The sequence below is a fragment of the Populus euphratica genome, unplaced genomic scaffold (genome assembly GCF_000495115.2).
Source record: "Populus euphratica unplaced genomic scaffold, PopEup_1.0 scaffold22.1, whole genome shotgun sequence".
Lineage (NCBI taxonomy): Eukaryota > Viridiplantae > Streptophyta > Magnoliopsida > Malpighiales > Salicaceae > Populus > Populus euphratica.
Window position 1 is genome coordinate 1976707 of NW_011499863.1, and position 24830 is coordinate 2001536.

Below are 24830 nucleotides of genomic sequence, written 5' to 3' on the forward strand. Positions count from 1 at the left end.
GTTTATTAATAATTCGTGTTTCTGTATTCTTCCATATATTTATCTACTTATCCTTGACTTGACTTAAATTCATGTCGAGTTAAAACGTAAAACTTCTTTTTTTGTAATTTCGCAATTGCCTGCATCGCATTAACTTGCAAATAAGATGCAAAAATTACGTTTTCAATCTAGTAAAAAAAGTCGTGTTAAGAGATCAAAACTCATAAAATTTAAAATTCAATTACCCTGATTAAATTTTTAATAATAAAAATTGATTAGATCAACATCAAAGAATTTTATTTTAAAAAAAGCTAATTCATGTGAAATTTGTAGCTGCATGAAAAACCCGGATGAGAGGGAACAATATAATTTAGCAGGGACAATGTGGAACAAAAGGAGAATCAATTGTAGAGACGTTGAGAGCCAGTAAAATACAGGGAACTTAAAACCCCATTTCAAAAGCATGTATTCTTAATTGGAAAACAAAATCCGACTTAAGAAGGTTAGGATATTAATGTTTCCATTACAGGAGCATAAGGGGCCCGTTGGCAGGTGGGAGAATAGGTTAACGTCAATTCAAACATAACTGTCAATTAATGACTTCCTCATCTCATCAACAATGGCACTAGGTCGAGCTTCCCTCAACTTGAAGACGCTTTCAATTACAGATAGTTCGGTAGCTGTAGTGTCTGACCCACAGAAGGCTGTCCAGTCGTTTACTGTTATTCCTGCAGCAATCACTTCGCTACCACGGTTTACAGTACCTGCAACTAAGGGGACCTGAAGAAGGGTGGAGAGCTCATCCAAGTCTTCAATGGATGTATGAGGATGGACCTGTCCAAACACAAGATTTTAGTGCAAGTTCTGTGATTGAATAACTTAAAACGTTTGTTCAATCCTTCAAGAAGAAGCGAGTCTCTCTTACCAAACCACCTCTGTTGGAGAAGGCACAGTAGCTCCCCACAAGAATGTTGCCAGCAATTGTCTGCCTAAACACTTCAACCCCGAGAACATCAGCAATTATCTCCTCAGTTTCCTGGTGAAATTTTAACATGTCAGAAAATGCAGGCACTCAAAAAAAAAAAAAATAATAAGTGATGCTTGTAATTAGAGGTTGTTTTTGTGATTTGTGAACCATTCTGATATTCATTTCTTACTTCTCAATCAACCATCCTTGTAAAGCTGTCATAGAACATGATGATGACACCACCAACTATTTAACGTGTTCAGATAAAGAGAGTACTACAACAACAGTCAAAAAATGTTTTTCAAGAGGCTATGAATATTCTTAACTTCCAACACAATCTTTCTTTAAAGCATGTTAAAGAAAAGTTCCACAACGTGTAGGAATAAGAGGCAATGTTATACCTCTGAGTCACTTTCTGAGCCTAACAGCCTATCTACTACTGACTAGTTAATACACGAATCCATTCAGACAGGTTTTAAGCTTAACTTCAGGTCTCCAGCTAAGTAAGAGCCCATTCCTAACTTTAGCACATGCCAAGAAACTAAATGAACTCTAAAATCGATTATCATTTTCAGAACTCTCCATTAGTCCCCAGTGATTATAACAAGAGTCTAGTGTAAGGTCATGAAACAAATCATTCAGGGATATAGAACTTTACCCTGTCCAGATCAGTGTGTGCAAGGGCAACATGATCATTGCATGCTATGCAATTACCCAAAGCAGATAGTTTCTCATCAATCCTCTGAACAACGACTTGATCAGGTAGGCTGTTTCTCAAATGCTGGAGTTCTTCAATTAAAAACATAAACAATTAGAGCATAAGATCTCCAACAGATAGCCGAGTCCAAAGTCAGAAATCAAGTAGGTGATTAAAAGAACAAACATTATTAAACATGATTGAAAGCACATTTTCTTGTTTTCATGAGATGCTTACAGTTCCAACTGTTAAAAATGCACAATTGGAAATTTTAAATGGTAAGATGCCAAAGAGAGTTGCATTGCAGTGTGTCACAGTGCGTGTGCGTGTGCGTGTGTGTGTGTGGTATGATCATCCAATGCTATAATTGCACGAGTGATATTAAAAAGCTAATTCATTATACATAGTATTATAATCCAATGCTATAATCTTAGCTGAAACAGCTAAACTATAAAAGCAGCTATAAAATTTTCTTCCTGCTTCCAGTATCTCATCAAACTCACCTTGATCAGTGGTGGTGTGAGGCACAAGAAGCCCATTTTTGTTTCCTGCCAAAAGAGTACACTTGCATTCACTAAACTAGGAAGAAGTAACGGATACCTGATTCTAGGACAAGGAAAAAGTTCAGAATTCTCACCAGCACATAGCCGTCCAATTATCCTAGTGCCAGCAATTGAGGTCTTAACGACAGGAATGACATCAGCTAACTCTGCCTCAAAAGTGCTGCAAGAGACTCATGCAGTTAGAGAATCCATGTAAATCAACAATACCAGACACGACTCTTGTAAACAGATCAAATAACTTGTTAGCTCAACATTCAGAACACCTGTAGAAGCTCTCTGATCCACCGATTGCAACTAAGCAGTACGCATTGGTCAACTTGGAAAACACACCAACTTCACAGTTATTCTCAAACTGAAGTCCTGCACAAATTCACCCATTAAGCTTCAGATAAATAGAACACTCACCATCTACATTAAACTTGAAATTAACAAGAGAAGAAAAGAAAAGAAACTCGCACGATTCAGTAATCATACAACTGAAACAAACAACTGGCAAGGAAATTAGGAAACTTACTGCTCGCCATGAAGATTACAAAGTCGGACACAGAGATAGACAAGAGCTGATGCAAGAAAAACACAAACATCAGTTTCTTTCGAAAGAAACACTGAGGAGCACAACAAATTTCATGACCTCTAAATACCAATATGAATAACTTTCTAGTAACTTTAATTTTCCCAAACTATCTTAGAAACCAAACAGGGCCCATAAACCCTAATGGTTACAAAATTAAACTCCCATAACAACACACGTTTTTCTTTTAATTTAAATCAAAATCACCACAAAAATAAACCTATAGCCATTTCACTGCCAATACAAAGCAGAGCCGCTAACTAGAGAGCAAAATGAAGCGAAATGAAAAAAAGAAAAAAAATTGCTCCTGTTTGCCTTCATTTTCTTGATCGCCAAACAGATCGAAGGAAAGAAAATAAAATTATAATGATAAATGGTTGAATATATATATATATATAAGAAATTAAAGAAATTTATGCTTACTGTTTGATGTTTTTGCAGTGGCGGAAACACTGGCGTCTGCGAGGGAGAGAAAATGAAGGGTTGTGTGGTTTTAGACCCGCGCAGATATTTTTCTTATGCCTGATGGCCACTGCCTTTCTCTGTAATACGGTGCCGTTTCCGTTGAAAAGTGAAGGGATGCGCTGTTTATTCGCGTCTTCAGAGTTTTGACCTTTTTCGCGTAATGACGACGTCGTTCTCGTAGACTTCGGTTGAGTTTTTTCCCGTTATTTTTGGTAAAATGATAGTAGAGTTCATTTTCCAGCTTGTTTTATTTTATTATTGAAATAAAAAAAAATGAATAAAATAAAGATAATGAGAAAAAATATATATTTATTTAATAAAATAGAAATATAAATATGTTTGTAAAACAATTTTAAAATGAATTTTGTATTTAAAAACAGAATTTCCATCGTCTTCATTCCTTACACTGGAGACAGTTTGGTATAATTGAGTCATATTACAAATAAAAGCATCCCATTGTAAAGAATAATTTTTTTTTACATGTTTTTGAATGTGCTTTTAAATATCAAGATTAAATTAAATTGTCTCTGATTAAATAGGAATAATTTACAACTTTCTAGGTAATTAAGAGGGCCAAAGGCCAGAAAAACATAAGACCCAACCCATGCTGGTATGAAAACCAGGACCAGTGTTTCCCTCACTGCGTGTAAACAGCTGGGCATGTCTGTCCAAGCTGCACCCTTCAATCTCTAGGTAGAGGCTCCACCAACCAGCAGAACAGACTTATAAGCGACTTACCATTGCATATTTGCATTGCTGAAAACACTGGAGAAGATCTGATTGCAATATATGCAAATCAATGTAGATTAAAGAGAGAAAAAAAGGCTCCATCCCAAATTAGTTGAAGCAATCCTAATCCGACCCCTTTGTGTGGGAGATTGCAGTACACTTGCTGATTCTCTATTTTAGAAATTGATTTTAACTAGCCTGTAGAAAAAAAGAATTGAGCAACTAACGGCTGGCAGGCAGGCAACTGATCGTCCTGACAGGACTGAGTTCATGAGGACAGCATAAATTTCAGAATTCTGATCAATTGACATGGGACAGGATATTCAACTGCGAACAATGCAATTCATTTTATCCACTGCAGAAGTACAAAGAAACAAAATCCACCAGCTTACTTCTCTTACAACGAAAGACTAAACTGAAAGACGACAATAAAATCCTAATTTTACATATTGCAATTTATCCGACTAGATGGGAAGAGGAGGCAGCCACGGCAGTGTCTTTGATTCTTATTACATACAGCGTGATTACACGGGCACCGGTCACTGACTAGTTTGCCCTGTTTGGGAAACTGATTCAGGATTGACTGGATTTCACTTGGCGTGGACACTCCTTTTCAAATCCTCATTTTCCTTGTTAAGAAAGTCAATTCGAGACTGGAGAATGTTAATCATGGCGTGAGCACTCATCATTTCAAGCTTCAATGTCTCTCTCTCAACAGAAATCTTGTGGATCTCACTCTGCAAATCATTTATAAACTTCCTGCAGCTAGGAGACATTGATGAATCAAGACTAGCAGCATCTAGCACAGGTGGAGGAACACGAGGATTTTCTTTGGGTTCCAGAGGTTCCATCAGAGAAAATTCTAGCAAAGCAGATATTGCCATTGTTGTTGCTGAAGTTGTTGCCATCATCATTTCTGCTGATGTTGTTGCTGCTGTTGTTGTTGTGGATGAGCAAGGATCCTGACTTGTCCTTGTTGAGTTCTCCGAAGCATTTGAACGGTTAGACCCAGTCTCATTATTGTGCTTTCTTCTTTTATACTGGAGAATAGGGAAGGGTGCTTCTGTATTTAGTACACACAGTGGAGGACAATCCTCCACGCTTTCAGTCTTACACACAGGAAAGGCATTTTGAGAGTCCGCCGGAACTTCGGTAATAGCAAGGGGACTTTTATTGATGGAATGACTATCCTGCAACAAACAAGGAACACTATTTATAGCAAAATGTTGCTACTTGAAATATAAAATTAAATTTCAAGAAATTCCATGCTGACTACTATAGATGTGTACTTTTACATCATTACAGTAACAAGCATATCTAATATAGGTGACTGAAATTCTGAATTGGCCATCCCTATTTTACAAGGCATCCCAATACACTTGAAGCTTAAGGGATTAAATTTCTACAAGTAGTATCACTTTTCAGTTCATTATTTGCAACCCAAAACCTCAACACCACGGTAGGGCATGCAGCAAATTTTCAAGCTCAAATTGGTTCACCAGAACTTGATACAAAACCTGACACCTGGTTCTGGTCTCCAAATGACATATCAAGGAGGTCAACTAAAAGAATAACCAGACAGGATACAAAGTTAAGCTTGATCAGTTTGCTTGAAAACTTTTCAAGGAAATGTCAAGAGACTTGAGTAGAGTTGCAAGATCATGATCCATGCATGCACAAACCCATTTCAGCAATCTGACAGCAAATGCCCTTCTGTTTACACCTGATCCCACTGAAGAACGCTACTCTTTATCCTTGTTTTCTCCATGTTAAATTTAATTATGACAGCAAAATATGCATTTGTATTCTTACCACTTGATCAATCCATCCAATGGATGCACTATTATCTAGTCCATTAAATGTTTTATATTTGATAGTTTAGGTAACTGTAAGGAATAGTATGGGCTAGCTTTCAAGGACAGAAAATGCTTTAATCAACACTGTTCCTCAAACTTTAGCAATTTGAAAATATTTTACTGTTAGGGGAAGCAGTTACCATTGAAAGTGTTTTTCAAAGTGCATGTGGACAGAAAAGGCATCAAATTGATGCTTTTTAGGTGGCTTGTGGATGGTTTTGATATGAAGATGTCAAAACAATAGAAAAGTACCCTAAAAAACCATCAAAAATTGATGTTTTTCAACCCAAAGACACTTTGCAAAAAGCACCAGCACCACATCACCAAACAAAAATCATATATGCAATTTTTGTCATGCAACTCCACATTCATGAACTAATCTTGATATTGCAGCTAAATTAATACAAAAGCTACAGCATCAAAACCATGTTTTCATCAACACAGCCCATTGCAAGATGAAACTCTGGTCAACAATATGAGTCGCTGATCTAAGTAGCAGTCACATTGACCAAGTGAGTTTTTTTACAGCCTCCCCAAGGACCTGCTCTATTATATAGTTGAAGTAATAAGCAATCATGCACATTCTTCATTCCATAAAAGTCAACTTCCTCAAGCAACCCTCAGTGCTTGTTTCCAGTTAATTTTCCAAACAACATCTGTTTGATACGTACCTCCTTGTCAAAAGCATCAATCTGCCAACCCTTCTTCTTCCAATAGACAAGCAATCATGAAAAACTGTTCTGATCTCAAATTCATTACAACTTTTAACAGCATTTCCAATGTCAAACTCCCACAGCCATTCTTGGAACTAAAAGAGAATCCATTACCTTTCCACTCTATAGGTGTCAAACTTAAACCACGTATTCTAAAAAAGAAAGAGGTTCTGCAGTGCTTTCAGACCTTCAATTTGAACATCAGCAAGATAGCAGTTTATTATAACCAATAGCTCTTTTTAGCATCCAAAAGTAATACTCCAGTGTCAGGGACACTAAGCAAGACTTCAAAATCATACTACAACAAAACTAAGCAATGCTACAACAGCGGTTCCAGCATCATACTACAACAGCGGTAAGCATCCCTAAAAGTTGTAATGCTTCAACATGGAAGAAAAGGCACAGACCTGCTCGGTATGGTGCATTTCACCACCAGTATCATAAGTAACCACCACCTCATCAGCAGCGTCTTCTCCTGGAATGAGAGCTGCTCCATGATCATCCCACTCCTCCTCGATGAAAGGGGCATAGCGGTTCCCAGTTGGTGGTCCTATATTGTTCTTGTGGAACACTCTACAGAGGACATATGAGTCGATCTTCACAGAAAACAAAACAAACAAAATCAGAACAGCATAACAATGGAAAATCTTCCACTTCCTCAATTTACTCCACAATTACTTTTGGTTGAGCTCCTTTTATTGTCAAACCAAAATACCTATTTTCCCTTTCATTTCCTAAATTATCAAGGCAACCACATAGAAATCCACATTGCTAAGACCACGAACAACAATTCTATTACAGCCTGACCTGCATAGCTCCGGTTCTTTCCAATTCTTCATCAATAAGCCGGTACTCGTGCATAACCCAGTTGGTGCGCAGCCCACCTGGTGCACGCCCACTATGAAACACAAGAGTTTTCTTCATTGCAAGGAGTTGACACTCTCGCCGAATCTCCCGGTCCTTTCCAGTAGCTTTCCAGTATCCTTTGCCTGTCGCCCTATTCATTCTTGCTCCATTCCCATATTTCTTGTCCAGTGGACTGAAAAAGTACCATTCTTGGTCTCTGCTTTTCAACCTTGACTTATCTACAGACCAGCATAATTGAAACCCAGTAAGAACACCATGCGAATGGGTTAATACCAAGCAAAGAACCCAATCTAACAAACGTAAAATAAAACAAGAACAAACCACTTGCAGCCGAATAAAGAACTGTATCATCCAAAAAGAAAATCAATTAAAAAAATCCCCAATTCACCAGCAATCCATTAGAGAAAATAGCCAGACATGGTTATTACGGACTAAAAACAGCAACAGTCCAGTAAATATGTATTCCTATAAACACTACCTGTAGTACGAAATCTAAAAAATGGGACCAAAAAATGAAAATAAAAATCAACTATAATGCCTTAAAACAGAAGAAACAGCAAAAAAATCACAAAAATAAACAAGAAAGCAATTAGACATGAAAAGGAAGAAGAAGAAGAAGTAATTACCTGCAAGGTCCCAAGGTTCGTTTTTGTAAATATCGACCTCAGAAATAGCATTAAAACGGAAAGGTTTATTGGAAACCTTCCGTTTCAAGTAATAGATAACGAGTTCTTCATCTGTTGGGTGGAATCGAAACCCAGGTGCTAACGCTGTCGTTTTAGTACTGACTGGTGTCGCTTTTTCCGGTGCTGGAGCTGGTGGTGCTGGGATTGTCAGTGCTAGTCGTAATTGCTGTTCTTGCGAGGAAGTTTCAGGACCCATGATGGGCTATGGTTGTTTGGGAAAGGGGGAAGGGTGGAAAAGGAGGCTAGGGTTTTTTGGGAGTGGAGATAAGGTTTCTTGATTGATGGGGAAGAAACTGGCTAGTTAAGGGTAGTGCCTTCGATTGCAAGCAATTTAGGTTCTTTTTGTGGGCAATAATTTCTGACCTTTGATTTTTTGAGGGGTTTAATGTTTACTGTTGAATATGTAGACAAGACATATGTAACATATGTTATGTTAGAACTTAGGAGGAGGAAAAAGAACTGTCTAGCAATTTGATGGCAATTGCAGTGGAATACATTCTGGTTGGTTCAATTGGGTGATGTTTGTTTGTTGAGGGTCACGTATATGGCTTGGATCAGGGGCAACATGAGGGGTGGATGGATATATGGTAGGTAAATAAAGTGAATCTTGGTTTATGGCTAAATAAGGTTATTTGGCACCGGATCGAGTTGTCATGGCTGGTAAAAATTATTTAAAGTTGCAAAAATAATTGTAATTATATGGTTTTAAAATAAATAAGGTTATCTGATGAGTTGTCATGATGATATGAAAAATATTTAATTAGTAATAATGTACGTAAGCAAATCAATTTTGAAATAAATATGAATATTTGACAATATCGTACCTAGTTGATGTAAGGTTATCTGATGAGTTGTTATAATGATATGAAAAATATTTAATTGCTAATAATATACGTAAGCAAATCAATTTTAAAATAAATAAGAATATTTGACAATATCGTACCTAGTTGATGCAACCATATAAAGGTTATCCAGATTAGAAAAATGCTTCTGAATAAATTAATTTCGAAATAAAATGGCATTATTTTGAGGGACTCTTGATTTATAATACATTGAATCCTAGGAAATCTGCTTGTATTTATATTATATAAACATAAAAATTAAAATTAATAACCAGACAATGTTATTCCATATGAGGTTGTTATAACCAAACAATGTTATTCAGACCGTGAAAATAATGATAAATGTATTAAATTCAAAACAATTAAGGTTATTTGATATAATACCAAGTTATTACAGTTATATAGAAATATACATAGCATGATTAAATTTTCATGGGCTGAATCTTGCCACCAAGAGGTGATGTCAGTGTCTCGGGGCGTCGGAGGACAGGTTACTGTATTACAATTTGATTGCCATTGTTTCCAATTTCACTATACTGTTATGGAATTTCATTTATTGTTACCAAAAACAAATTAATTCCAGCAACCCTAATGATTTAATAACCTGTAAGATCCTCTATCTTAAAACAGTAAAAATAGCCATCACCAGCTCGGCAGGTATCTTGGAAAGCTGCACATAAATATATAGCTGGGAACCTCTGGAGTGTGGTGTGAGAAAGAGGAAGAAGAGGCCAAAACTTAAGATAAATAACACAAGAAAACTTAAGATAAATAACACAAGATGAAACGAATAAGCAGCCAAGAAATTACCCCTTTTTTACGACTACTTGAAAAGTAAAAATAGACAAAAAAAAAAGGATTTAATTGGACAGAGCATCCTATTCTGACACAACAAATGCCCTGACAAGGGTAAAAATTACGTCTTGATTAGATACTTGTCCACTAAGGCAAGTAATGGCTCGTGGGACCTAACTAAGTTTTTGTACTCGGTATTATCAAGGATCAACCCAGAGGATGACTTAGCTAACCCTTGCGTGCACAGGCTCCTCCATCATCAACCAACTACGTGGAGGTGAAGGTTTGACCAGATGGGCTCATGGTCATGCCCGGTGGTCTGCTGTGCTTCAGCTTTTGAGGCAGCAAAATCGGCTGGGCTCAACTAATAAAGCGCTTTTTCAAGACTGATGTGGCCTCACGGGCAGGGCGTTCTGTCCAAGATTTTAATATAGAAGTAGTAACTTTGGTTTGATTTTTAGCGCTATGTCTGCTGGTCTGGCTCGAGCTCCGATGATTGAAGAGGGTAACTTTTGCCTGCTAGGCAGTTGACACTGTAACTTGTAACCCTGCATGCCGAGATATTACGTGGGTGTGGTGAATTTTGGCCGTTTCTTGGTCAAAGCACCAAACAAACCCCGTTGTCTTTTTGAATTTGAATGAGGACTAGGGCTAAAGCAAATTTGGCCCATCACCAACTCTTGAGCCATTTCAAGAACATGGGCTTCATCGTGTGTTCCTCCTCGCTTCGTAACTATTAAACAATGCCTATTTCAGACACTGAATTCCAGAGAATGGAATGGGGTTTTGAAATACAGTGATTAATGGCTAATAAATATAGAAGCAGCAGAAAACCACAGATTAGCGTGTGGCGTTGTGTGTGATCTGATTGGTGGAAGGGTCGATGGCATTTTATTTTATTTTTTTTGCCATGGTAATGAACTCCAGCGCAAAATAAGAGTGATTGAAATTGAATTCATAAACTCAAGTGTTCATGCATTAACCTCTTTTATTTTTCTTTTTTCTTTTTTTTATAGAACGACAGCTGGTAATTACCGATATAATATAACGTTTATATTTATACTTTCGTCATCAATGGCTGTTTGCTATTGTCATTTTATTAATTATTCTGTTGCGTGAAAAAGAGGTTGGCTTTTACCAAGTGAAGAAGAAAGGTTCAACCTATAGTGATTAAAATTTAATATGAAAATTATGGATATTGACCTCAGCCGATAAGAATGAGTAATTTTGCTGGATATTTACTTTGCCAGAGAAGCATTAAATAAAATATTAATAATATCCGACCGAATAATTCGAATCACTTTGTTTAAAATAAATCACTTTAAAATAATATCATTATATTTTTTTTTTATTAAAAATCTTTTGGATAGCTAGCATGTAAATTGAATAAAACTATTTTAGTATAATAAATCAATATTTAAGAATTTCTTCATGACAAGTGTTGTGCTAATTGGTGAGGACAGGATATATTGACATGGGAGAAATGCTAATTTGTTGGTTCAAAATTAAAAAGAAACGGAGAGAAAGACTGGAACTATTTTAATTCCAAAATAAAATACAATTGATTTTGCAATAATGAACCGGTGTGTTAATTCAAAAAAATTAATTGGATTATCTTAATTACTAATTAATATATCTGTATGTAGAAGAAATGGTCTAAAGCTAAACCTTGAGCATGGTAAAAAAAAAAAAAAAAAAAAAAAAAAAAAAAAAAAAAAAAAAACTTGGACGTGCTACGTCGACATAAGTAGTCAGAATCGACTACAGAGAAATATAGATAGGGGAATTTTGTTCCTTTTTTTTTCCTTTTTACTTAATCGTCATTAATTAAATTAATGAAAAAGAGGAGTTAAAAGCAATGAACAGAGTTAATTACAAGGATACAGATTAATTAGTGGCCAAATTCCTTAATACATAACATATGTAAATCCAAGAGGCCTGCAATGGCGCGTGCAGCTATCAAAATAAAAAAAGTTCAAATTCAAACAAAAAAGACATTTCTCTCGAAGATTAAACTCTTAATCTTACTTTATAATAAATCATCATCAACCAAAAGAAATCACTATCTGCCAACCCCACCTTTCATGTCCTCTCCTACCTCAGGAAATTTCCCATTTCGTTTTATGCTTTCTTGCTCTTCAAATCTCTAACCTCTTCGTACAGTTTTTTCTTGTTTTCATTTAGAAACTGCCAGTATCTAGTTTAGGTTGCAAAGAACTAAAGAAAAAATGGTGGGTTCTTTTTCTAAAGGATGGAATAACAGTTATGATTATTCATTTAAGATTCTGTTGATTGGGGATTCTGGGGTTGGCAAGAGTAGTCTTCTCTTAAGTTTCATCTCCAACTCTGTTCGAGACCTTTCTCCCACTATCGGTACTGTCATTTAATGTTCTCCTTTCTTTCTTTTTCTAGCGGCAAATTTGCAGATAGGCATTGGCTGCAACTTCTAGCTATCTTTTAATTGCATGTAAGGAGATTTGACAATAGATTTTCAGTGGCGAATTTGGTGAGATTGTTTTGTTCATTTAAGTTTTGTGACTGGAATTTATTGTGAGAGCCATACTTGTGCTTCTATCTAGAATCTGATCAGGAATTCAGGGTGTATACAAGTGGATTAAATCACTAGCCTTGCTCGTGTCTTTATTCTTCAATAATTTTGACTAGCTCTGAAATGTGTAGTGTCTTAAAGGGGAAGGCTTCAAAAATGTGCAGGTGTGGATTTTAAAATCAAGGTGCTCACTCTTGGTGGGAAAAGATTGAAGTTAACAATCTGGGACACAGGTAATTAGAGGAAAATGGCTCTTAAGCTCTGAATTCTGCGCTCCAAACCTCCATCCCCGATTGAACTTGGGGAAACATTTGCTTTCATGGGATCCGAACGGCCACTTAACATGAAGAGATCAAACAAACCCTTTCCCCTTTAGATAGATTTCTGGATGGCATAAATCCAGTGCATGATGCTGTCCTCATCAACTGTACCAATCCACTCTCCTTTCATACCTGAAGAAAAATCTTCAACAAGTCTGTTTTTCATCGACTCTCCTTCCATACTGAAGAAAAATTTGACACGGTTCTGATTAGATCAAAGCTGCCAAGTGCCAACTATTTATTTGAATTAAACTCTATTCCCTTTATAAAGTGTCAGATTGGATTCGGCAGGTGTTTCTTTCCTGGAGAGGTATAGAATAAGCGGTGTGTGAATAATGAGTTCTGTTGTATTGCAGCTGGGCAGGAGAGGTTTGGAACATTAACAAGCTCTTACTATAGGGGGGCACATGGAATAATCCTTGGTATGGCAAGTGTCTAAGCATTCACTACATATTTTATATAGTTAAAGTTATCCTATTTTGTTAAGCCTTGAGTTGAACTCCCCTCATTTACCTGATTTTTGATAATTATTGGTTAAGTGAGACAACCTAAATTAGTTAAGAATCAGTTTGCTTTTTCCCTTGCGATATGCATATGTATAAAATCCTGATTAGTTTGTGCTATGATTTCGTTTTAGTTTATGATGTGACGCGACGGGAAACCTTCGAAAATTTGTCAGATATATGGGCAGAGGAAGTGGAGCTCTACACTAATCAGAAGTGTATCAAAATACTTGTTGGAAATAAAGTTGATAGGGTAAGCTGAAATACTTCGTATCTTTTCCTACTTTGACACATGCATGCATGCGCATTAAATATTAAGAGCCCGTCGATTATATTCCTCCATGTCATGTTAGAGACCTTCTGTCTTCAAGTTTTGTGCTTTTAATGGGCACATTGTCTGAATGATGCAATGCTTTCAGGATAGTGAAAGAGTTGTAAGTAGAGAAGAAGGGATGGCTCTTGCACAGGAGCATAAATGTTCATTTCTTGAATGTAGTGCTAAAACCAGGGAAAATGTTCTGCAATGTTTCAAAGAACTCACATTAAAGGTACATTGCTATCGAAGAAAATGCCCTTTTATCTTTTTTCTTTACTGTGCTCTGAATCTGCAATATGTTCTAAAAGTTAATGGTAGTAAATCTAATGGAAGAATTGAGAGCTACAAGTAGTTCTCATTGTTTAACATCTAGTGCAAATTCTGAACATTTCTACTGCTTTACAGATATCGGAGGTTCCTAGTTTATTGGAAAATGGTTCAGTAGTAGTGAGACAACAGATTCTGAAAGAGAAACAAGTATACCAGGCACCTCGTGGGGGCGGTTGCTGCTCCTAATTAAACCGCCTGTAATATTACGACGCAAAATCTATGCCAAGGGCAATTGGGTGGCCAGATCTCCTTCACTCTCTGTCAACGATTTCATGCTCTTCTTAGAGATCTATTCTTATGGTCATCTTTACTGCTTCCGCTGTAACCTCTAAAATTTTGGGAAGTTGAGTGCTGTAACATCTTTTGCTTGTGAATGCTGTTTCCAAACCGGTGTGCATCACGCAGAGAAAAGTAGATGCTTACACACAGTTGAGGGCAGAAAATAAGAACGTTGTTAAAATTGGCAGCACTTGTATAGTATATTTTCAGGGAAAGTGGTTTTCATCGATTCTTTTAAAAGTACTGAAGTTTTCTCAGTGGAGGGAACACCACAATCATTTCAGTGTCAAGCACTTTGAGCAGCAGGATAATTATAACACCCAGCAGAATGTCCTGTCGGCCATACCAAACTATGAGCAATTCAGCTTTCGCACTAGCTGAAAGAAAAAGAGCTTGAAATAATTTAAATCTTTAGCAGTCCAGAATATTTGGAAGCTGAGTACTCTGGTGAATGGTTGGTTGACCAGCCCTCTTAACATCCCACAGCTGTTCGCACCTCAAGTTACACATGAGAAAACTTGAAGGATGAGAATTTGAAAATGATTGCTGACTTGAAATTTAAAAATGTCAGAAACCTGCTGAATCTTTCCAACTGGGACTCTCAAAGGAAAAAACTTGCCAGACTGCTAGCTAGTCGGATAGTTCAGCAGGTTAAGGTACTCTCTCTCTCTCTCTCCCCCTCTCTCTCTCTAAAGTGTGTCAGGTACGTAAAGTGTCTAAAGATTTTGTCTATTATGCACGTGATTTTTCAAATTATTTTTCGTTTTAAAAACATCTGATCATTATTTTTTATATTTTTATATAATTTTAATGGATTATATTAAAAAAAATAATAATATTATTTTAATACATTTTCAATTAAAACATACTCTTAAAAATATCACATTGAATTAAATTACACCAACTCCTAAAAATAAAATATACATATAAATTTTTTTTAGAGCAATAGTCATATTTTGCAAACTAGCACAATTGAGGAAAAGTTTCGGGATATAACAGAATTGACAGAAATTAAACAGCTAGCACATAGTTTGGGCTCAGTCAACGTGGCTGCAAGGGCTGGGCAAATTATGGCTACAGGAATCATCGCTATCCTGACGTTTTGGTGCGCTGGGAGGAGGCTGCCTGGCTTCCTAGTGCACGTGGAGACTGCTCCATTTACTTGTTTTACGGGTGTCAGGTTGTGGTTGAAAGTGTTTTTGGTATTATAGTTAATGTTATTTTTAAAAAATATTTTTTTAATAAATATATTAAAATATTTTTTTATTTTTTATAACATCACATTAAAACTTTTGGACATTGCATTACGTACCAAGATAAAATAAAAAAAATATAAAAGAGATAAAAACACATTTAATAAAAAAAAATAGGGACAAAACCATAAAGTAAATATATGTTGGAAATGGTTTTTGAATAATTTTTTGATTTTTAAAATTAAAAATATAAAGAGACATGTCTTTTTTTATTTCATTGTTTTTATCTCTTTCATTTCCAAAACAATAACCAATGTAACTTAATTTAATTTTCCACACACAAGAAGACATTAGTATTTGCTTCGATAAATTATAAGAGGAAGCATTCTGCTGAAAAAATCAAGGCCTGCACGGCTTTCTTTTGATTTTGATGGTGCAGGAACGGGATGCAACCAAGACCGAACTCATGGTAAGATGCAGTGGACGGGACAAACTATCCAATTGTGTCCGGTTCAAATTGAACTTACGTGTTCCAAGTCAGGGACCAAATTGAATTTTTTTTTTACTTTCCTATCCATCAATTACCAGAAAGTTGGTCGGGGGATTCCCATCAGAGTTAAGCATCTAACAAGCGTTAGGTTCTTAGTGTACCTTTCGCTAAACCAGAAGATGAATTCGAGCTTCTCATTGGTGATTGGAATTCACAAAGTCACAAGCATAGTTTTTAAACTCGGTCTGGTGGCCGGCCTAGTCTAAGATCTGGATTCTGAGTTTTGACCGAATTGGCCAGGTCAATTTCTATTTTTAAAAAAATTCAAAACAATGTTGTTTTTATAAAAAAAAAACAAAAATCAACGGGTTGCAACTGGGTTTTTGACCGGGTTTTGCCAGGTCATCTGGATTTCCAGGTCAACCTGTCGGGTCATGGCTTATCTTATTTTTTCATCAATCCGGCCCGGTTCCAGCCCAGAGTCGACTGGATCCCGGGTCAACTTATCGGGTCGGGCCGAATTTTAAAACTATGGTCACAAGGTCATTTGCCCCATCACATAAATTAGGTACTACACCGTTTTGTTGGAATTCTTTTTGCTAGAGTAATTTTATACGTCCCAATATATGTATCTCGAATAGCATCAATATTGATAATATTCACAAAAAATATATGCTAGGAATAATTTAGTATAAATATCATTAATCTTATGTATAATTAATGATGTCAAAATCTCACAAACACGTTGATTAACAACCCCACAGTCCCTGACTGGATGTTAATGAACGACAAAGGCCCATGCTTGAACCCTCTGCAAAATTTTATGCATCCTTTAGGATAGCTATTAGCTCAAGGTAATGAAATGGAAGGTTAAGGAGGTCCATTTGGCTTAATTACTATAAATTAATTGGGACACAATAAAATTAGATGATATATATATATATATATATATTATGTGATATGCAGAAAAAGATATATCAATTTAGAATATGCGATGTAAGGAACCTGTGGAGTTTCAATTTCAAGGATTCAAAATCATCAGGACGAGGAGAACGAGGAGGAGGAGGAGGAGGTGGTGGTTGAACGTGAAGGATCATACAAATCATGGCGGACTCCCAAATGCGCGACGCCAAAAAGGGTTAATGCGGCTGAATTTAGCAATCTTGGGGGCATGGGAGTGGTGCCTTATCTCTGCTCCAGCGCACTGGTACTGGGCCTCTTCCAAGTTGACCTGGCCCATTTTATATGCAATTCTCCATCAATCAAGCCAGGCCCATCAAGTAAATTCCTAGAATTTACATATTTTTTTATGTGAATCCAGGCTATCACTACTCCAGGAGCTGCCAGTCCTAATTCTCAAGTAACCTTGAATGTGACACTGAAACAAACATTTATCCCCACTGTTACCAACAGCTTACGATTTGCCTTGCTACACAATCAACAGGTGTCGTACTCGCAAAGGGATACTCCATTAATGCTGACATATGAGCCTGGAGTCTATGACGCCGACCCCAATCCTGCCGAGGAGAGACCACCCCAGATAAACTTTTATTTTTATTTTTTTATGGCTATTTAGAAGTGAAGTTCTGATTATTATTTTTTTATATTTGTTTAGATTATTTTTTAAAATATTTTTTATTTAGAGATTTATTAAAAATATATTTTTTATTTAAAAAAATTATTTTTAATATTAATGTATCAAAATAATTTGATAGCATAAAAAATATTAATTTTAAATAAATTAATTAATTAAATTTTTAAAAAATATTTTTAAAATATAAAAACAAAAAAGACTCTTACTTGTATGGTAACACAAGACTCTATATAATAAAAGACTGCAAGAATAAATAAGGTTTTTTTTATCGATCATGATTTATAAAATGAAAATTATCTTCACTTAAAAAAGATTTCTAGTATAAAATAAATATAGTCTCGTTATCCTTGTTAGATATACATAAAAAATTTAATAAAAAAATATTTCTTAAATGTTTTTAAAAACTTAATTTATAGTTTTGTCTAATATCTTCGTTCAAAACCGGATTCGTTCAATTGTTTAGCTCCACCCCTCCTTCACCTCCCAAATCTGGCACCTCCTGCTCGTGTTAGCCCTTCTCCTTCTCGAGCATCATCCACACAGATAAGACCGTTTTCAACGTACTTTTTGTTTACAAAAACAAGTTAAAAGGCATAAAAAATAATACTTTCCAATATATATATAAAATAAAAAGCAGGTTGAAAAGCTTAAACAAAAAGATGTTATAGGTACACATGACTTAAAAAAATAAATATTATGAGAAAACTTCAATTTAATCCCAAACTAATTAATTAATTACCAACTCACAAGTTGATTTATTAAAAGTTTTTCTTATTTTGGGTCTAATCCCTAAAGCATCAAACATCCTTTATCAAGTCAAATGGGGTCCCAAAAGAATTTGATATTTCGGTTCAAAACGGTGGTATTTCAAACAGGGGATCGAATTAAGAAATATATAATACTTCAGGAACTGAATTTCAATTTCCTATTATTGTTTGGAGAATACATTGAGAATTAGTAGATAGTTGGGGGGCTAATTAGTTGATAATTATTGTACAAGAGATACCTCTTTGTAATTGACTAACCCGTCTCCCTCTCACCATTGCATTAATATGCTTTTTAGCATATTTGTTTTCATGGTTCCACGATTTTTTTTTAAAAGATTTTTTTTAAAATTAATTTTTTATTATTATTTTAGATTATTTTGATATGTTAATATTACAAATAAATTTTTAAAAATAAAAGAATTATTTTAATACATTTTTAATTAAAAAAATACTTAAAAAGTAGCTATTATTACCGTTGGAGGCAATACGCGATCGCGTGATCTGCCCTATTCTCTTCCTCGCCCAGCAACAGGTTTTGATACTCATCGCAGCTTGAAGCGCCAGGATGAGGCAGGCACTTTAGTAGGAGAATTCATTAATATTCTGCGTGAAACATCCTTGGACAGCCTTGCATTGCTCCCTTTTTTTTTTTTACTTATATATGACAATGGTAAACACATTTCTTGAAAAACTGAGGGAGTATTAATCAGGTCTTTCATTAGTATCCCAAAATTAAATATTTTTTTATTAAAAAAAGAAAAATAGCCAGGGTCTTGATATGTGAATGTAGGAGAAGAAGGGGTATTAATTATTATCGTTCAAGTGAAAGAAGGCGAGGCAGACGAGAGGCACAAAAAATTAAGAGAAATGAAAGGAATACTGTAAGGATAAGCCTTTCCATAGGCACAATTGCCTTTTTATTCAAATTCATTGTTTTTTATTTTTTATTTTATTTTGGTCATAATGCAAATCCGCTGTTTTTTTGTCACAATAATTCTTAATTTTGTTTCGAAACTGTCTTTTTTACGGTAATCGAAATTATTAAATCACTACAAGTTAGTTACTTTAAACCACAGCCCATCAAACAAACTGGCCTATTAGCTCAGTAGGTTACAACGTCGTGCTAATAACGCGAAGGTCGCAGGTTCGAAACCTGCATGGGCCATGATTCTGTTTTGGCCTTTCCTTTTCTTTTCTCGTTTCGCGCTCATTTCAACTGTAGGTGGCATTTTCTTTTGGGATTCTTGGGTGTAGATAAGATAAAATAGAAAAACATATTTTATAATAGCCTATTAATTTGTAGCATCAATATCTGGCTAGAATGTGAGCATAAGAGTATCAACTGTAGTTGATACTGTGCATTAGCACATGTTTGGTGTTTTTATGTTTTTCAAAAAAGCAAGATTACTTTCAAATATTTTTAATTGATTTAAAAGTAATATTTAATTAAAGTATGAATATATTGTTTTGAAAGCAAAACACCACAATCAATTACCATATATTAATTACTTTATTGATACGGCGTCACAGTTAGAGCATACCAACCAATAACACAAAACATATTCTAATTTTCTTAATCGAGATTAATTTAAACAAGTTATTCATGCTTCCATTAATACATTTATGAGAAATTCCTTTATGACTTTCTATTGATTTCTTTTATAATAAGAGATATTCTCGAATCAACTTTCATGTAAATTGATTCTATTTTTTAAAAAATAATTTTAAGAGTTTACTTTTATATTGTCTCCATTCATCTAAAATAATAAAATTTAACAAATAATAAGACTAGGATATCTTGGAGATCAAAAAACTAAGGAAAGTGAGGAACAAGCCTAGTTAGTTCACCATGCATCTATATCTTTTGGAATAATTTCTTTATGTATGCATTTAATCTGTGTTTAGAGTAAGGTTGAGTTGTATTTCTGAAAAAGTTTATTTTTGTTTTGAATTGTTTTAATATTAAAAAAAAACAATTTGAAAAGCTTATTTCTACTGTTACTTAATTGCAATCCCACCTATTAAACCAAGAAAATTGGCCACGCGTTCCGCTAGTTCCCCAGACAATTGACCCAACTCCCAAATTAGCACTAATTAACTACACAAACGACCTAATTATGATGCTTAAAAGATGTCATACATGGCCAAGGTTTTGGTACAAGGACCATCGTCTTCATTAACCCTTAATGGAAATCATCGCCAACTTTGTGCTTAACACATGCATGCTTATGCCATAAGTTTTTAAATGGATTGATCGACCTGTTTTTAATAGATGTAATTTGGTAACTAAACTGACCATAACCGGCTAGCCTTTTAGGCAACAAAATCCATGAAATTCATGTACTTATTAGCTTCAAACAACTAATTATTATTTTAAATGCAGTGCTAATACATAAATTTACACCCATGTAGTGAGAGAGCATATAAAGTTGAAATGTAGAAGAGTATAAGAGTTTAGAATCCTATTTCGAGCCTGTTAAACTTCTGTTCTTGAAGCAGTTCATAATTAATGGTGGCATCTACTGATTAGGTGGATAGAGTAGGCTAGTAACTAACAAGAAGGTGTGGACCAAGCCAAGAAAAGAACAAAAAATAGCCAAGTAGCTAGGGAGAGCATTTTCTACAAGGAAATTGTTATTTTAATCGAGGAGAAGGGCAAGAGGTGGAATGTTCATATGGGAAGTGCAGTTCCTTACTGACTCTCTTCTGATGTTATGATGCTTCGTTTTTATTCTATTTTTTGTAATCTGAACATGAGAAAGAAAGAGAAGTTAGCAGAGAGGCATTTTTGCATGTGAAACAATGAAGAAAATTAACCAAAGCAACAGACTTTTTGGCTTTGGTGGGGATGAAAAACACAGGCCAAACACTCTCTCATGAAAAACACATTCCCTCTGCCGAAAAAGGAACAAAAACCAATGATGAAGAGAAGGGAAAAGATGCCTACGTATCATGCACTTTTCATGAATTAGCTTAGAGTCTTTTTGAGAACAGAAATTGCTAGCTTTTACACACAATTCAAGTCCACTACATAACAATATTTGATCAAGCTAGATAGTTAAAAGAATTAAAAGAATGTTATATTAATTATGATCCTTTTAAGCTCACAAAGAAAAAAAAATTAGAAACAAATTATCTGGTAAATCAATATCAAATTAATGGCCATGTCTGATCAAATAGAAGAAGAAAGAAAACTTCTGAAGAAGTCAGGAAGAAGAGAAGTATAACCTTCTTCAGTAATGACAACCCACCAAAGCCGGGCTGGAGAAGACAAGAGGTGTGTTTTGTTGCTGCTGCTGCTGGTGTTGTTGTTGTTGTTGTTTCTTGGAAGCAAAGGCAAATTTCTCATCTTCCGGGGCTGGAAGATTGAGATCCAAATCCAAAGAAAGTGCGTTTCTTGCTTTCTTGGGCTCCTCAGATTCATTAGCCAATGGTGTTAATGACAAGGTTGTGGTGCTAGACAGAAGAGGACCTCGGTGCCGCCTCATATGACCACCCAAGGCCTGTCCAGATGTAAACTCCGCACCACAAACTGAGCACTCGTGAATCTTGCCTTTATTGTGATTGCTAAACGTACCTCTGTTAGCATTGTTATCACTCAGTTGAAGACAAAGAGAAGAAACATTCTTGTAGTGTCCATCTTCTTCGTCGGAAGATGGTGAAAGATTTTTCTTCCTTTCATCGTTGTGGGTTGCCTTAGGCTTCTTATGACTAGCCCTGTGTCCACCTAATGCTTGAAAAGATGGAAATGTCCGGTTACAAGTCTTGCACTCATAAACATAGTAACCAACCTTGCCAGAACCTGTCGAATTAGCAGTTTCTAGGAACTTTCTACTGTTGAATTTGGTGGTGTAAGCCCCTCCTCCTCTTGAATCATAGTCTTGACGATGTTGTTGTTGAGTTGGGAAATCTCTTGAATGGCCTTTGGCAAGAAGGATAAGGCAATTAGCCATGTCCTCTTCTTCTTCAGTGCTATCTTGAAATTCATTAACGGAACTTGTTGGTGACCAGCTGGTACCACCATCTCCGCTTGATGAATTAGCAGTCAAACCATAAGGGATTGGTGATTGAACCCTCAACCTCTTTGTTCTCTTCCCCTTCACAACATTGGCTGCGACCTCCTCTGAAGCTTCCATCTTTCTCCAACAGTACCTGATCAGAGAAAGAGAGAGAGAGAACAGGATTGATGGGATATTAATGTTTAGAAGAGTCAAGGTTATATAAAGAATGAATGCAAGAGAGAAAAGGTTTGTTTTAGGTGACAGTTTTTGGAGTAAAAAAGGACACCCAATGGAACAGTCAAGTGAGAATTAGTCTGAGGCAATGATATAGAGCCCAATTATCCTTTGTTGAGTTTGCAAGCTATATAGCAACGAGTTATAAATAGGGTAAGAGTTGCAAAAATTAGACCAAAAGAGTGGGGGAGAGGGATAACACAAGGAGACAAGAGCCAGAAACACAGAGATGGAACAGAAAAGATGGTAAAATTAGAGACAAACAGGCAGTAAAACAGTTGGTAAGGAGAGGGTGTTCGTTGATGTCAAGTCCGTTTCAAACTCTCTTTCTCACACTTTGCCAACTCACTTCAACACACCAAAGAAAAATAAAATAAACCCTGATTAATTACCCATAATTGCTTGGCATCACAGTATTATTAGCTAATATTGCTCTCATCCACCCCTTCTTTGGCCGCTAAATCGCACCTCCACTCATGCGTATATAGTGAGTTGTAATGAACACACACACTATTCTTAGTTTATACCATCACCAAACCGATCTGTATGTGCGGACTCGGTGCTAATCTTTACTGTCAAGTATTAAACTCACTATTTATTTATATAAATTTTGAACAGAATTTATTTTTTCAAGAAAGAAATTATCAACAAAACCCTGTTTCAGTTTGCTTAATTAATTTGTTGCATAAATGTTGGTCCAGATAATTATTCGTTTTTTTTTTTAATAATCAAGGTATTTTCAAGTCAGTTTTCGACTATAAAATACAGGATACTTCTTAAACAAACCATTTATAATAAAACTAAGTAAGAAATTCATTTATGGAAGTTTCTTTGAGATGCCGGTTCCAAGTAATTATGTGTGTGGGGTATTTATCCATTAATAATATTTTAAAAACCCATTTAATAAATTCATATCAACGTTTTACCAATTACACACCAAAATACGGGTTTGCATATATGAAATTTAAGTATTATTTATTAATTTTATTGTAAATTATTTTCCAACAAATAAAATATTCAAATTAGTTACTTCTAGAGGCACACAGAACATGAGAGACATGTTCCTAGGGTCCATGTCTGAAGAAAGGGGCGAGTGCAAGTGAGTGGCAGGTGCTCTGCTTACAGCATATTTTGGAAGTGTTGTGTGTGCTTGTATTTTAAAGTTTTTTCAAAAAAATATATTAAAAAAATATTTTTAAATTTATTTTTTATATTAATATATTAAAATGATATAAAAATATTTAAAAAATTAATTTTAAATAAATAACATTTTGACCGGACAATTAAACTCCGTCTAGGTTTTTTCTTGTTGAAGAAATATACTTGCTGCATATAACAGGCAACCGGATTTTGTGTATAATATGCTATATATTGATTGAAAAAGGAGTATATATATATATATATATATAAAGAGAGTGTGTGTTCGAGAGGAGAAGGGAGAGAAAGCAATGCAAAGAAAGCAACGCAAAGTCCATTACTTTGCCTCAAAGATTCTCTCTCAGAGATGATTGGAGTGCAAGCCTGGAACCCACGGAATCTGCGGTGCTCCTCTTTCTTGTCTATTTCCTTATAATTTCCATGTCTGCATGACCAACCTTTCATGGCTTTTTTCTTGTGCCTTTTCCTTCCCATCATTACTTACTTATATAGTAAGCACCTAGCTACTCGTGCTCCATTATTCCACTACTCCATTGGGGGCGGGCAGGCTGTTTCACTCAAAATTACGAAGATCTCTGTAAAAAAAAAAAAATAGCATTTGAATATATATAATATTTTTTTTACATTACCGTACATATCCAGATTAGTTTTCACATATCATTATTAATTTTATGGATCTTAAAGTTAATAATTATATAAATTTTTAATAGTCATCATATGACCAACTAAGAATTCAAACTTAAAATTACAGAAAAAATAAATCATTTAATTTCAAGTTTTTACCATTTAACTATCACCTAGATAGTTTCATACAATATTCTTAATTAGCAAAGGAGAGGATTTCCATTTCTCCCTCCTCTCTCTCTCTCATTGTTCTTGCGATTCCATTGAAATTCAAGAAATAGATTTATTATCCAATACCACACAGGGGGTATCTTAAGCATTAATTAAAAACTTGGATTAAGTATCTTAGTGAGTGCTACATGATGCATTATTGAGCACATAATTTGTTTCTAATCATTCAATTCATGTGCTGATGGCTCTTCCATTTTCTAATCACACAATTAGTTCTGTCTCAGGTCTTGTTCATGCAATTCCCTTTTAATTCGAAGCATCCATTAATGTACGGGCCACTATCCAATGACAAACCTCCTTCTCTCAAGTTGTCTTATTTTTTCACAATCTAATCACTGAGTTCACTTCATTCGATAACATAGAGGGTTTTGAAGTGAAGTAAAGCTTGCATATGTATGATCTCTTAGACTTTTTTTATTACAAACAAAGAAGTTATCTTTTGAGTTAATTAGTAAAGTTTGCTTTACACACACACACACACACATGCCTTTGAATAAAGAAACCGTTGTAGA

The 24830-nt window shown here is 35.3% G+C and overlaps 4 protein-coding genes and 1 non-coding gene across 5 annotated transcripts; 2 read left to right on the top strand and 3 right to left on the bottom strand.

Annotated features, from left to right (window-relative positions):
* Positions 1–365: 365 nt before the first annotated feature.
* LOC105125537 (eukaryotic translation initiation factor 6-2) lies at positions 366–3328 on the bottom strand. The gene is made up of 8 exons (XM_011026033.1): positions 3201–3328; positions 2721–2766; positions 2470–2566; positions 2281–2366; positions 2147–2191; positions 1605–1735; positions 905–1015; positions 366–813 (listed from the first exon to the last, which is right to left on the bottom strand). The coding sequence occupies exons 2-8, from the start codon at positions 2728–2730 to the stop codon at positions 556–558; spliced, it is 738 nt and encodes a 245-aa protein (XP_011024335.1). The 5' UTR covers positions 2731–2766; positions 3201–3328; the 3' UTR covers positions 366–555.
* A 960-nt stretch (positions 3329–4288) lies between these two features.
* LOC105125539 (NAC transcription factor NAM-A1) lies at positions 4289–8547 on the bottom strand. Its single transcript, XM_011026034.1, has 4 exons — positions 8034–8547; positions 7348–7625; positions 6948–7136; positions 4289–5161 (listed from the first exon to the last, which is right to left on the bottom strand). Exons 1-4 carry the CDS (start codon positions 8287–8289, stop codon positions 4562–4564), a joined length of 1323 nt encoding a protein of 440 aa, XP_011024336.1. The 5' UTR covers positions 8290–8547; the 3' UTR covers positions 4289–4561.
* Positions 8548–11787: 3240 nt separating this feature from the next.
* Positions 11788–14304, top strand: LOC105125540 (ras-related protein RABC2a-like). Its single transcript, XM_011026035.1, has 6 exons — positions 11788–12103; positions 12443–12511; positions 12955–13020; positions 13236–13354; positions 13521–13649; positions 13823–14304. Exons 1-6 carry the CDS (start codon positions 11959–11961, stop codon positions 13931–13933), a joined length of 639 nt encoding a protein of 212 aa, XP_011024337.1. The 5' UTR covers positions 11788–11958; the 3' UTR covers positions 13934–14304.
* A 4857-nt stretch (positions 14305–19161) lies between these two features.
* TRNAI-AAU (transfer RNA isoleucine (anticodon AAU)) lies at positions 19162–19235 on the top strand. The gene has a single exon. It is a non-coding gene; the product is annotated as a tRNA-Ile (tRNA).
* Positions 19236–21102: 1867 nt separating this feature from the next.
* LOC105125541 (zinc finger protein ZAT5) lies at positions 21103–22626 on the bottom strand. Its single transcript, XM_011026036.1, has one exon. It carries the CDS (start codon positions 22204–22206, stop codon positions 21304–21306), a length of 903 nt encoding a protein of 300 aa, XP_011024338.1. The 5' UTR covers positions 22207–22626; the 3' UTR covers positions 21103–21303.
* Positions 22627–24830: the final 2204 nt, after the last annotated feature.